Source organism: Lemur catta, chromosome 2 (assembly GCF_020740605.2).
Source record: "Lemur catta isolate mLemCat1 chromosome 2, mLemCat1.pri, whole genome shotgun sequence".
Taxonomy (NCBI): domain Eukaryota; kingdom Metazoa; phylum Chordata; class Mammalia; order Primates; family Lemuridae; genus Lemur; species Lemur catta.
Window position 1 is genome coordinate 108,532,303 of NC_059129.1, and position 14,683 is coordinate 108,546,985.

The 14,683-nt window shown below is 39.5% G+C and overlaps 1 protein-coding gene across 1 annotated transcript in view; it reads left to right on the top strand.

Annotated features, from left to right (window-relative positions):
• Positions 1 to 12,082: 12,082 nt before the first annotated feature.
• NUS1 (NUS1 dehydrodolichyl diphosphate synthase subunit) overlaps positions 12,083 to 14,683 on the top strand; it is a 31,234-nt gene continuing 28,633 nt past the window's right edge. The window contains exon 1 of the mRNA XM_045544252.1: positions 12,083 to 12,704. Within this exon, the coding sequence (XP_045400208.1) occupies positions 12,290 to 12,704 (415 nt within the window). The 5' untranslated portion in view covers positions 12,083 to 12,289. The remainder of the gene's footprint in view (positions 12,705 to 14,683) is intronic.

The following is a 14,683-nucleotide window of genomic DNA, read 5'->3' on the forward strand; positions in this document are numbered from 1 at the left end:
AGTCTCATGTTTGCCCTGGGGCTAAGGCAGAACCGCAGGTCTTGTTGGACAGTCTTACCCAGACCAAAGGGAAACAAGAAAAGGAAATGTAAACTGGCACCTTCAATACTACAGATGTCCCTACAATGGTTTTACTGAAGAGTTGGGTTTTGAGTTATATTTAGTTCTCCCTAAGCTGACCACAATCCCCATACTACTTTCTTTTTGAGTAACTATATGCTTTTAAGAATTGCCTGTTTGAGGCTAGCAGTGTGGCTGTAGAATAATTTTTTTCTATCAATCCACTTGTGAATACAACGTACTTGCCAATAAATCTGAAACCCTATTTAAATTAGGTCTTGTTCTAATTAGTAAGATTTTATCTGTTGCAGCACTTCATAACATTTTCTGTCAAAATACAATGAGACAGAAAGTAAATAATAGAGATTGAGTGGAGAAGCAAAGATGCCCACAAGAAACTAGAACTTTTCTCCAGAGTGCCATGTTTTAACTAAAAGTTTTATGCAAACTTTGCATTATTTGCTTTATGTCCACATATTCTTCTCTCAAGATCTTTATCAAATTGACACTTCTTGGCAAAGAGCCCTATTTATATTGCAGTTTCTCATACTCCCTGGCACACTGACATGTATCCTAAGCATACAAAGCACAAAAGTACAGAAATAAGGGAACTCTTACATGATTTTTCTTGTTATTGGGTGGGCTTCAACTCTTTTAATGTGCACAGCTAGATCTTCAGTTCTTTCTAAGAAAGACTATTGATGCATGATGTGTAATAATTTATATCCACTGGCGTTATATGGATATTTATAATCAGAATTTTGAAGTTGTGAGGGCCTTGAGAAAGAATCTAGTCTTTTACAGATGAGGGAGCTAAGACTCATGGTGTGAAATAACTGTCAGGTTTACACATACAGGAAGAGGCAGAGCTGGAACTTGATTACACCTGAGTTTTTTGACAACTGTCTAGTACTCTTTTGACTACAGCATTCTCAGCAATGTAAGATTCACTCAGTACATTCTACTCACAATGTCTAGAACAGTGATATGTTCAATAAAGTATCTGTATTCATCTGCTCCAGTGGCCTTAACAAAACATCATAGACTTGGTGGCTTAAACCAGTTGTCCCCAACCCCCGGTCTGTGGCCTGTTAGGGAGGGGGCCACAGAGCTCTGCCAACACCTCCCCCTTGCCCGTCAGTGAAAAAATTGTGTTCCATGAAACTCTGGTGCCAAAAAGGTTGGGGACTGCTGGCTTACACAACAGAAATTTACTTTCTCACAGGTCGGGAGGCTGGAAGTTGAAGATCAAGGTGTTGTCAGGGCTGGTTTCTGGTGAGAGCTTTTCTTCCCAGTCTCTTCTCTGTGCACTCAGGGAAAGAGAGAAAGAGAAAGATTAAGAGAGCACATAAATGCACTTTGGTTCTCTTCCTCTTCTTATAAGGACACCAATCCCATAAGATTAGGGCCCCACCCTTACAACATTATTTAAATTTAATTACCTCTCTAAAGGCCCTGTCTCCACACACAGCCATTGCCTGGTCATACCCCTCTTACTGGCTGCTCCCTTAGTAATACAAATCCTGGTTGAATCCTTTAAACTATACCTGTGAGGGCCTGCTTGATCTTAGATGAAGGACTAGTCTCCCACTCAGCCTTGGGTTAGTGAGTGGAAATGTCCTCCTGGTTTGGAGCCTGATAAGCAAGAACTTATGAATGGTTTGAAAAGGAGGAGCTGGTGATCCTTTCTGGCACACACACATGGTCTCACCTGAAATTACTGTTCTTAGCAGAGCTGATTGCTCAAAATTTATGAACTTTAAAGGGTTTCCTCACAGACTTTATAAATTTCTGTTATACAACATATACAATAGCAGGAAATGCTGTAGAGTTGCCCCCCTGTGATGGGGGCTTTCTGCTAATGCCTTTGCAAGGGACTCACAAGTGTTTTCAAAATCTGTTTGGTTGCATTTGTGAGTCTCCTTCCTTATTTCAGAGGAGGGAGGTTCACGGATGTCTTGGTTTTAGAAGGGAAAGATAATTTCTAAGCTATGTTCAGAAAACTATCCTTCCTCAGAAGGAGTCCTTTAACTTTATAGCTGCTTACTATGTCTCCTTATCAAATAATGCTCTGGTGTTGAGGCTGTAGCCAAAAATTCTGGTCTTATAAAACAGTCATTGGTGTGAGGAGTAGGGGTGGGGATGGTCTCATGGTGTTTAACTCTTTCCTGCCTTTTATCTACAGGTTACATGTGTTTCACCAGTGCTGTGCAACTGAATAATTATTCTTTTTAAAGCTCTACTCTGTCGGGGTCATGGCTCAGCTACATCACTCATCATTTACTTAATTCGATATTTCACTCTTAGCTAAATTTGTTTAGCCAAATATGTGCACAAATGAAATAATTACTGTCTTTGTAAGTCACCCAGAAACTCAATGTTTTTCCATCATATAATCATAATTGTATGTGACTGTTAAAAATTGGATTCTTGCCAGCTTATCAGTCTGAAACTTCAGGGATTGGATAAAGTGCCCCAAAGCACAGTTTTGTGAGAATAAACCTTGTAGAACTGTGTCATTCCAGTTATAAAAATGGATTATCTTAGCAGTTTCATTCAGGGATCTTACTAGCACTATCTCAGAGCCCTAGGATTGCCTTTATTCTAGCTGGTATCTGTTTTTGACAGGACAGAGCTGGTATGATGGATTCCCCTATCTTTTTCTCTCTAAGGCAAGATATTGTTTTAATATTTTCTATAAGTTTCCACAAAACACTTTTTTTAGGAATCCAATATAAAGGATTTGATTTAATAACCATTATTCAGCTTTCAAAACAGTTACTGATGATTGGCTTTAGAGTAGGAGTGCTGTTAACCCAATCTATCCTGACTTCAGAAAAATCCTTAGAATGTAGTCATTGTGCCCCATGTATTCTCTTCCCCACCACCAACCCCCCAACAACCTCACCCACCCTGGGCTGGATCACTGTTATTCAGGCTTATAGCACTCATTTTTTACTTAGAATTTATCAACCACTTTTTAAAAATAAAAATTACAAATGCTACTCAAAATTATCTGAATAGGCAATAGATTTTCATGTATTATATGAAAAATTGCTCATGATAATGATTCAGTTGGAAACGTAATGAAATTCCAAAATGAGATCCCTGTGTTGACTATGGTGCTTTTGATTTTAATTGATCTTATGAGATAATTTTACAAAGATTACTTTCTCTAAATGTTGTATCAACTCACACTCTTATCAGCAGTATTTGTGGGTTCCTTTTTCCATACAGTTATTAGCATGTACCTTGGTCTTTACTTTTTGCCAATCTGATGGGTGAAAAAAATGGTATCTCATTGATTTGACTTTCACTTTCCTGACTACTAGTGAGATTAAGCATGTTTTAATATATTTTTTAGCCTCTGCATCTCCTCTTATATTAATTATCCATTTATATACTTTGCCCATTTAAAAAAATTGAGTTTCATCTTTTCTAAAAATCAATTTGTAGGATTTCTTTGTATAATATGGATATTATCTCTATTTTCTCAGATATATTGCTAGTATTTTCTCCGAAACCATCATTTTTCTTTTGGCTTAGTTTATGATGTCATTTGTCTTATGGAAAATTTTATTCTCTGGACAATCAAATCAGTCAATCTTTTATAAGTAAAGCACATACTATGTATGCATACAGGTGTAGTATTATTTGAAAGTAGATCTGGATTATTTGTAAATATATATTGCAAAATCTAGGGCAACCACTAAAAACAGTAAAAAAAACCCACATATAACTGATATGCTAAGAAAGGAGAAAATATGGAATTATATAAAATGCTCAATTAAAACCACAAAAGGCAGAAAAAGAGTAGAAGACACAAATAGTAACAAAAACCAAAGGCAGTAAACAGAAAAAAGTAATACATGTGGTAAATATTCTTTTAACTATATCAATAATCATTTTAAACACTAATGGTCTAAATATACCAATTAAAAGAAAATTGTCAAAGTGGATCAAAAAACAAAATCCAAATATATGATATCTATAAGAAACCTACTTCAAATAAAACTACACATATGGATTAAAAGTAAAGGGATGGAGAAAGATGTACCATGCCAACACTAATCAAAAGGAGGCAACAGTAGCTATATTAATTTCAGATAGAGCAGACTTCTGAGCAAGGAGAATTTTCAGGGATAAAGAGAAGCATTGCATAATGATAAGGTCAATTCTCCAAGATGATATAAAAATCCTTAATATGTATGTACCTAACAAGAGAGTGTGAAAATATGTGAGGTAAAAACTGACAGGAATGCAAAGAAAAATGATGAATCCACTATTTTAGTTGGAGACTTCAACACCCGTCTAACAGAAATGGACAGACGCTGTAGGCAGAAAATCGGTAAGGGCAGACTTGAACTCAACAATACCATCAATCAACTGGATATAATTGACATCTATCAACTACTTCATCCAACAACAGCAAAACACACATTATTTTTAAATTCACATGGAACATTCACCAGGAGAGGCCACTTTCTTGGCCATAAAACACACCTTAACAAATATAAAACAACAGAAATCATACAATGTCTGCTTTCAGACCATAAGGGAATTAAGCTAGCAATCAATAACAAAAAGATATGAACATCCTGAAATGCTTGAAGATTAAACAACACATTGGTCAAAGAAGAAATTTCAAGAGAAAACAAAAAATTCTTTCAACTAATGAAAATAAAAATATAACTTGTCAAAATTTGTAGGATGCAATGAAAGCAATGGTTAGATGACATTTATATCATTTAATGCATACATTAAAAAGAAAGATTAAAATCCATAATCTATACTTCCACCTTAGGAACTAGAAAAAGAAGAGCCACATAAATCCAAAGTAAGCATAAGAAATAAAATAATAGATATTAGAGCAGAAGTCAATGAAATCAATAGAGAAAATTAGCAAAATCAAAAGCTGGTTCTTTGAAAAGATCAATAAAATTGATAAGACTGTAGTCAGGCTAAGAAGAGAGAAAACACAAATTATTAATATCAGAAATGAAAAAGGTGACATAACTACAGATCCAATGGACATTAAAAGAGATACTCTGAACAACCATATGCCAACAAATTTGATAACTTAGATAAAATGGACCAATTCCCTGAAAAACACAATCTGCCAAAACTCACACAAGAAAGAATAAACAATTTGAACAGGCCTGTATCTATTAAAGAAATTGAACCAATAATTAATAACTTTCCAAAACAGAAAGCACTAGGCCAAGATGGGTTCACTGGTTAATTCTACCAAATATTTAAGGAAGAATTTATACTGATTCTCTATGATCTCTTACAGAAGAGGGAGGCAAAAGGAAGACTTTCTAACTCATTCTATGAGGCCAGCTTTCCCTTAATACCAAAATCAAACCAGGCACTACAAGAAAAGAAAACTATAGACCAATATCTCTCATGAACACAGACCCAAAAATCCTTAACAAAACATTAGCAAATTGAATCTAACAATGTGTAAAAAGAATTATATGTCATGACTAAGTGAGATTTATCCTAGGTATGCAAGGCTGGTTCAACATTTGAAAATCAATTAATGCAGTACATCACATCAACAGGATAAAGAAGAAAAGCGACATGATTATATCAATAGATTCTGAAAACGCATTTGACAAAATCCAACACTCATTCATAATTAAAAACTCTCAGCAAATTGGGAATAAAAGGGAACTTCCTCAACTTGATAAAGAATATCAATAAAAAGCGTACAACTAATACCATGCTTAATGGTGAGAAACTAAAAGCTTTCCTGCTAAGATCAGGAAGAAGGCTAGGATGTCCTCTCTCACAACTCTTTTCTAACATTGTATTGAAAGTCTTAGCTAATGCAGTAAGACAAGAAAAGGAAATAAAAGGGATGCTGACTGGAAAGGAAGAAATAAAAATGTCTTTATTTACAGCTGACATGATTGTCTATGCAGAAAATCCAACAGAATCAACAAAAAAACTACTAGAAATATTAAGCCATTACTGCAAGTTGTAGGATACTAGGTTAATGTACAAAAGTCAATCACTTCCTGTATACCAGTAATGAACAGTAAAATTTGAAATTAAAATTCAATGTCATTTTACATTAGCACTCCCATAAATAAAATACTTAGGTATAAGTATTTTAACAAAATATGTACAATATCTAACAAAATATGTACAATATCTTTATGAGGAAAACTACAAAACTCTAATGAAAGGTATTAAGGAACTACATCAATGGAGAGATATTCTATGACCTTGGAAAGGAAAACTCAATATTGTCAAGATGTCAGTTCTTCCCACTTGATCTAATAGACTCAATTCAATCCCAATCAAAATCCCAGAAAGTTATTTTGTGGCTACTAACAAGCTGATTCTAAAGTTTATATGGAGAAGGAAAATACCCGGAATAGTCAACTCAATATTGAAGAAAAGAACAAAGTTAGAGGATTGACACTACCCAACTTCAAAGCTTCCTATAAAGTGACAGTAATCAAGACAGTGTAATATTGGCAAAAGAACAGACAAATAGATCAACGGAAAGAATAGAGAGCACAGACATACACCCAAATATGTATAGTCAACTGATCTTTGACAAAAGAACAAGGGGAATACAATGCAGCAAAGATGGTCTTTTTTAACTAATGGGCTGGAACAACTAAAGATCCATGAGTGAAAAATTAATCTAGACACAGAATTTATACTATTCACAAAAAATTAACTCAAAATGGGTCAAAGACCTAAATGTAAAATACAAAACTATCAAACTCATAGAAGATAACAGGAAAAAACTTAGATGACCTTGTGTATGGTGATGACTTTTTAGATATAACACCAAAAGCACTTTCCATGGAAAAAATTGATAAGTTGGATCATTAAAATGAAAACTTTTGTCCCGCAAAAGACTCATCAAGAGAAGGAGAAGACAAGCCAAAGACTGGCAGAAAATTCTTGCAAAAGACATATCTGATATAAGACTGTTATCTAAAATGTACAAAGAACTCTTAAAACTCAACAACAAGAAAACAAACAACCCAATTAAAAAAATGAGCCAAAGACCTGAATAGACACCTCACCAAAGAAGGTACACAGATGGCCAATATGCATACAAAAAGATGCCAACATCACAAGTCATTAGGGAATGGCAAATTAAAACAAGATACAACTACATATCTACTAGAATAGCCAAAATCCAAAACACTAACAATACCAAATGCTGATAAGGATGTGGAGCAACAGGAACTCTTATTCACTGCTGGTGGAAATGCAAAATGGTACAGCCACTTGGGAAGACATTTTTGACAGTTTCTTACAAAATTAAACATACTCTTACCATATGATTAAGCAATTATGCTTCTTGGTATTTGTCCAAATGAGTTGAAAACCTATATCCACACAAAAACCTGCACACAGATGTTTATAGCGGCTTTATTGATAATAGCCAAAACTTGGAAGCAACCAAATTGTCCTTCAGTAGGTGAACAGATAAACTGTGGTACATCCGATCGATTATTATTCTGCAATTAAAAGAAACCATGAGAAGACATGGACAATCAATTAATGCAGTCTATCACATCAATAATATACATTAAATGTATATTAAATGCATATTTCATATTGCAAATAAGTCAATATGAAAAGGGTATATACTATATGATTCCAACTGTGTAACATTCTGGGAAAAGCAAAACTATGGAGACAATAAAATGATCAGTGGTTGCCAGGGGTTAGCGAGAAGAGAGAGATGAATAGGTGGAGCAGAGAGGATTTTTGGGGTGGTAAAACTATTCTGATGATACTACAATAGTGGATATATTTCATTACACATTTTTCAAAACCCAAAGAATGTACAACATCAAGAATGAACTCTAACATAGACTACGGACTTTGGGAGATGATGATGTGTCAACATAGGTACCATTCTGTCAAGATGTGGATAGTTGGGGAGGCTGTTCATGCGTGGGGCATATGAGAGCTAACTGAACTGCATGTCTTTTTCTTTTTTCTCTTTTCTTTTCTTATTGATGAATTCAGCTTGCTGTGTTTCTAAGTATCTCTTTCTTTCTTTCTTTTTTTTTTGTTTGAAGGTTTTAAGCATTCATTTGCAAGGATATCATTACAAATATTAATTAAAATGTACAGTCTTGTTCTTTGGGCTTGCAAATTTTACAAGACTATATTTTAAATAATCTTCATTTTAAATTCTTGCACTTAGTTCTATTCTTCTTAGAATGCGGCTTAATGAAAACCAAAGTTTGCTGTTTGAGTCAACATTTTTTCTCAACATTGCTATTCTTTATGCTTTAAGATCCAGCAGTTGAAGCTTAGACGATTTTACCTTTTAATGAAAAAAATGATCCATTTAAAGAGCTATTTGTACTAGTTTAACCACAAGGTTACAATTGTCAAGAAAGAAAAATGTTCTATATGATAATGTCCTTTCTAAGAAAGTATATTAAAATTTTGCCCCATTTTTTTTTCTGCAGTATATTACTAAGCACTCACTACTAACCAGAGACCATGACATAAGCACATCATGTACGTTATCACCTCAATCCTTACCACAGTCAAATGAAGCCAAGGATATCATTATCTCCATGGCACCATCTCTACTTTACAGTTGAAGATGCAAGGAAGGGAGTAAGAGGATTAGCAGGCAGAATTGGTTCTTCTGAATCAGAGCCCAGCCCCTTATTCATTACCCTTAAATGCCTGTTAATCTCTTTAACAATTTTCTTTTCTATAAAATGAAGATGATTCCACCTGGTCTACATAGTTCATATATTGATTGTGAGTATTAAGTTTAGGCAATTTGTAAACTGAAAACTAAATCAAATACTGTCCCCTTAATGTTTGGGGCTTAACATCTTTCTGAGGCTACATAACTCTTTCTGCATTGTGTTGTCCCTGGTAGAATTTGAGGGGTGAAGGGTTAAATATGTTTAATAAATCCATACCTTATATCCTAAACCCCCAAATTCCTAAAAGTGTCATATTTACTCCTTTTTTGAAATGGCAAAATAAGAAAATCTTTAGAAGAGAGAGACCGCCATAAACTCTGGATTGATGTACAGAGCAAGAAATCCAGTGTGGTTTTCCTGTTGTTCCAGAACTGTGGCGGAGAACAAAAGAACATTGAATTTACCTCCTTCTAAGTGCAGAGAAGTTGGTAGCAATCACTAGATGCAAAGCAGGTTTCCTGGGCACTGGTTATCAGTTGAGCCCACTGCATGTTGGACTGCACTGTTACAAGTGCCTGAGCCTGGTGAGATAGAACACCCACCACACAACAAGTGACATGGAGTGGGTTTATCACTTACAGATAGGCAGCAAGGGACAACAGAAGTGCAAGATTCATCATGAGCCCATTCCTCAAGGCTGAAGGCGGATGGAGTCTCATCTGCCTGTGCCCCACTTGCACTGTAGCTGAGAGACCCCAGAAAGCAGTTTGTCCTGGGTTTTATCCCTCGGGGCAATGAGACATGCGGGGCTAAAGTGTTGAAGAACATCCTGTTTCTGGGAGGGACAGGAACAGAGCCTGGGCTGTTCTAACCAGTTTCTCCTTATCTCAGGATGTTACATTCTAACACATTCTACAGTTATTCTTCAGAACTACAAGCAAGAAAGGGTGGAGAGCTGCTTTGATCCAAGGCCACCCAGAGAACTGTTTTGTACAAGACACTTCCATCCTAGCCTACTGAAAGGTGCCAAAGAAGAAAAGTAGCCCCTGCCACTTCACACCTCTTTAGGAGAAGAGGTCTGTTACTAGGGGGAAAATCTAGAAGCAAAACAAACAAACAAACAAACAAACAAACAAACAATCGGGGAGAGATGCCAGGATCCACATATTGGTGAGGACTGTCAGATGGAGACGTGGCCAGAACCTTTTGCTTAAGCTTGCAATTCAAAGAAGTACAAAAGATATAGCCTGCCTGTGCCTGCAGACCTGAGAGCTGGCCATGGAGACATGAGATTGATGATGCTAATCTTGTCAGAAGTGGCAAACATTGCAGCAAAGAAGTGAGTACATCAGCGAAATGTGGCAGGGTGTCAGTGCTGGGGAGGAGCAGGGTGTGCAAAATACATGGCCAAATCTCAAAGGTATGCTGGTGCCTAGGAGCTTCCTTACCAGAGTATCCTGGAGCTGCACAAACAGCAGTAATGGCCAGTGAGGAAGAAGACTGTAGGCTTTCCTGATCATGGCTTTTCCCTCTTCCTCTTCTTTGTCCATATTCATAGGAGCTGGTGAAAAGGAGACCAGGAGAGAGAGAAGTGTGTGAAGGGTGTGCCTGGTGCCCAGCCTTCACTTCCTCAGGCTGAGCTGCCAAAGGTAGGACAATTTTAAGATGGACATGAGATTCAAGTTTTAAAATATGGCGAAGTGAGGGCGTGGTGGTACGTTCCTATAGTCCCAAGCTACTTGGGAGGCTGAGGCCGGAGGACAGCTTGAGCCCAGGAGTTTAAGACCACCCTGGTGATACAGAAACACTCTGTCTCACCAAAAAAAAAAAAAAAAAAGGTGAAATGATGGTTAGAAATTGAAATGAGACTAGCTGAAAAAGGGACAGTGGTTAAAAAAAAAAGGCACATAGCCAAGATGTTAACAGATCTTTCCCATCAGGGAAATGGGGCTTTAGAGAACAAAGATTAGGTAGGTATTACAAAAATGCAGCTATTTATACATATATAAATATGTAAAATTTATATAAGTAAAATAAATATCATTATTATTATTATTATTTTTTTTGAGACAGAGTCTCGCTTTGTTGCCCGGGCTAGAGTGAGTGCCGTGGCGTCAGCCTAGCTCACAGCAACCTCAAACTCCTGGGCTTAAGCGATCCTACTGCCTCAGCCTCCTGAGTAGCTGGGACTACAGGCATGAGCCACCATGCCCGGCTAATTTTTTCTATATATAAATTTTAGCTGGCCAGATAATTTCTTTCTATTTTTAGTAGAGATGGGGTCTCGCTCTTGCTGAGGCTGGTCTCGAACTCCTGAGTTCAAAGGATCCACCCACCTCGGCCTCCCAGAGTGCTAGGATTACAGGCGTGAGCCACCGCGCCCGGCCTATAAATATCATTATTACTGCACACACATATAGATGATGATCGAGGATATGGCATGTAGGATTAGCCTTGAGAAATGGTTTGGAATTTGGGCAATATCTAGTTGAGAAATAGGAATTCAGGAGAAGGGAAGAGCTTGAGCAAAAGGGGCAAAAACAGTACAGAACTGCTACAGGGAAGTACAGAACTGGCTTAGAGGACCACTTTGAAGTCCACATGGGCCAGATCATTAGGATGTGTTAAGGAGATGATAAGGCTGGATGGGCAGTTTGCATCAAACGGTGGTGGTGACTCAGGTCAGGCGCAATGTCTAGTTTCCTCCCCACTGTAATCCTGGTGGTCAATAATCACTTGCCAAATGAATGAATAAAAGAATGAAGTGACTGAACTACCAGGCGGTGGAGCCTCTCTTCTATGTTATACTAAGCAATGGACATCCAGTAAGGATACTGTTTAGAAGGGAATGACCTGGGTAGAGGTGTGAAGCAGGAACATTACTGAGGAGCCTCATCCCCACTCCGGGAAGAAGTAGCCTCAGCTGGGAAGCTGAACAAAGAACAGTGGCAGGACCACTCCAGCCTTTGCAGACACTTTCCTTTTGGGGACCCTGGTTGATCCTCAGCACCAACACTTGCTGAAGGCTACTTTCCACCCCCGATTCCTTCTGGCATTTGTAATTTCTAATCCACTTATTCCACTTTTACTTCTTGGAAACCGTTTCTGTTGGAGCCATGAGAGGAGACAGTATAAGACGCCCAAGACCCCAGGGACGCCAGGTCACTGGAACCGCGCATTCCACCCAGGACCAAGTGTACCTTTCTGGCATCAGCTTCTCGCCCTCCACACAGCCAGGGGGCGCGCTCGGTATCGGGCCCTCCTGGTTCGCAGGCGCACTCCCTCCCTCGCCGTGCCCGGCTAGACCACATCCTCGGACCCAGAAGCCTCGTCAGAGTTTCACGCCGGCCAATCAGAACTATCCATGTACTATCGGGGGCGGGGCTGCCAAGGGAGGAGGAAGATGGCGGCGGGGGCGAGGTGAGGTGTTGGCAGTGGAAAGGGGCTCGGGCGCGGGGGGCGGGGGGACGCGGAGCTATGGCCCGCGCCGGCCGCTGGGGCGGATAAAAAGCCGTCGCGCCGCGGGTGTGGGCGGGAGGGAGGTGAAGGCGCCCGAGCGCCACAAGAGTATGACGGGGCTGTACGAGCTTGTGTGGCGGGTGCTGCACGCGCTGCTCTGCCTGCACCGCACGCTCACCTCCTGGCTCCGCGTTCGGTTCGGCACCTGGAACTGGATCTGGCGGCGCTGCTGCCGCGCCGCCTCTGCCGCGGTCCTAGCGCCACTCGGCTTCACGCTCCGCAAGCCCCCGGCTGTCGGCAGGAACCGCCGTCACCACCGGCACCCTCACGGGGGGCCGGGCCCGGCCGCCGCCCACCGCCGGCTCCGCTGGCGCGCGGACGGCAGTTCCCTGGAAAAGCTGCCTGTGCATATGGGCCTGGTGATCACCGAGGAGGAGCAGGAGCCCAGCTTCTCGGACATCGCGAGCCTAGTGGTGTGGTGTATGGCCGTGGGCATCTCCTACATTAGCGTCTACGACCATCAAGGTGAGGCCCGGTGCAGGGGTGGGGGATGGCCGAGGCGTCTCCGACCGCGAGGACCGCACATCTGGCAGGTGTGCCTGGGACGCGTGCGCTGTGCACTGCCGCTCTCCCGGCGGCTCGGAGTAGCCCGCGGCCGCTATGTGCAAATCATAGTGCTGGCGCTTTCAAGGAAGGGAGATTAACTTTATTGAACGCCTACTAAGTCTTTGGATTTGATTCAGTCGCTTTTCAACATTTAAAAAATATTTCTTGTTCGTTGTAATAACCCAGTGAGGTAGATGGTGTTTGTATACTTTGGTTTCACAAAAAAGGGAGCCGAAGTTCAAAAACATTAGCTGATTTGTCCAAGGTCACAAAGGTAGTAATGGGGAAATTGGAATTTTAGCTAGTCTGTGCTTTTGCACAGTCTTTGCCCTTTGGTTACACTACCGTGTTTCTTTGAAGAGTTTCGAGGTCTTATTCTTAAGTAGTAGTCAGGCTGTGGAGGATTTATGTATCAGCTGTGTGCTTGGTACTGCAAATGATAGTGGTTGGAGCCAGGTGGTATTTGAACTGGGTTTATGAAAAGTATGTGAGAGATTGGATAGGCAGAAAGGAAACTGGTCTCCTTCTGTCTTTGGAAGCCTGGGATGATGGCACATGATCCTGATCATCAGTGGCCAACACAATGCTTGATAGAATTGTCCTCCCGTAAGTTTTTATTGAGGGAATGAATTTCACCATAGGGAGTACAAAAATTCAACACTTACTGGATGGCTGCAAACCTAAAGCATGGTGCTAGGCATATTCCTTGGAATCTTGCATGTAATTCCATGGACATTCAGGCTTGTGGGAGCTAGGTACATACTCACATAGGTGATGTGGTTAATAACAAGAAGTGGTGGGACTAAAGTAACTACCGTGAGAAAGGAGGAGAGAAATTCTGAATGGGAAACTTGAGAAGTTCATGCAGAGGAGATGGAATTTAAGAGGACTTTGAGGAATAGGTAAGGGATAAAGTTGAGGAAGGCTCTAATCTTGGTTTCAATCAAATTTTGAAAGCTTCGGAATTTCTTTAAAGATAAAGTTGTATGTAGTAAGAATGATTTAGGAGTATTGGCTTGAAGAAAGGGAAAAGAAAGTTTTATTTTTATTTCAATAACTTAAATTACCAGTATGCTCTAGAGAAGCCACAACTTGATTTTTACCTTTAAATCTTTGTCAGATAGGTAGACTTAAGTGTAGGGTTTTGTCAGAGAGGGTAAGTGTAGGTCAGACAGTAACTTACTGGGTAAGAGTAATCGTTGCTCTCCCTATCATCTTCCTTGCAGCCAGCAGGGAATATGGTGACTCAGTAGCCTGTCATCATCAAATGATGATTTGCCTTGTACATTTTGATATATTCAGGGACAGACATTTTTTGTTTATTTGGTTTTTTTTGTTTGTTTTTTTTTTACAGCAAGTCAGAAACTAGAGGGACAGACGTTATGGAACTTGCTAAAGAACTCTGCAGACCAGTAGGAATCATGAGACTGTTAGAGGGAACACAATCGGTGCCTAAACCAATACAACCAGTAGTCTGGGGGAAAAATAAGTGAAGCAGAAATGGAAATTAGTTAAAGATATTAAGGAATGTGGTAGATAGACTTATATCCAGGTTGTTATTTTATTTTTTTTTTAGGCAAGCACGAAAATGAGGTTTATTGAGGAAAGAAAGATAGGATTATAGGGCAAGAGCAAGATATAGGTTTACAGAACATGGTATATACGCCACAGATGATGACCAGACCCATTGTTGCAGCAAAGGGAGAGCAGAAGGAAGGGTGCAAAAAATCCAGGTTATTCTTTTAAAGCAAGTATTTTTTATCTTCCAGTAGGGAAGGAAAATTATTTGTCTTGGTGACTGTGCCTACTAGCACAGACTATAATGTTGCCATACTTCCTTGTTCCGGCAATTCCTGTTATTGAATTGCTGATGTGATTCAGAAGTATCCTGTGTCATA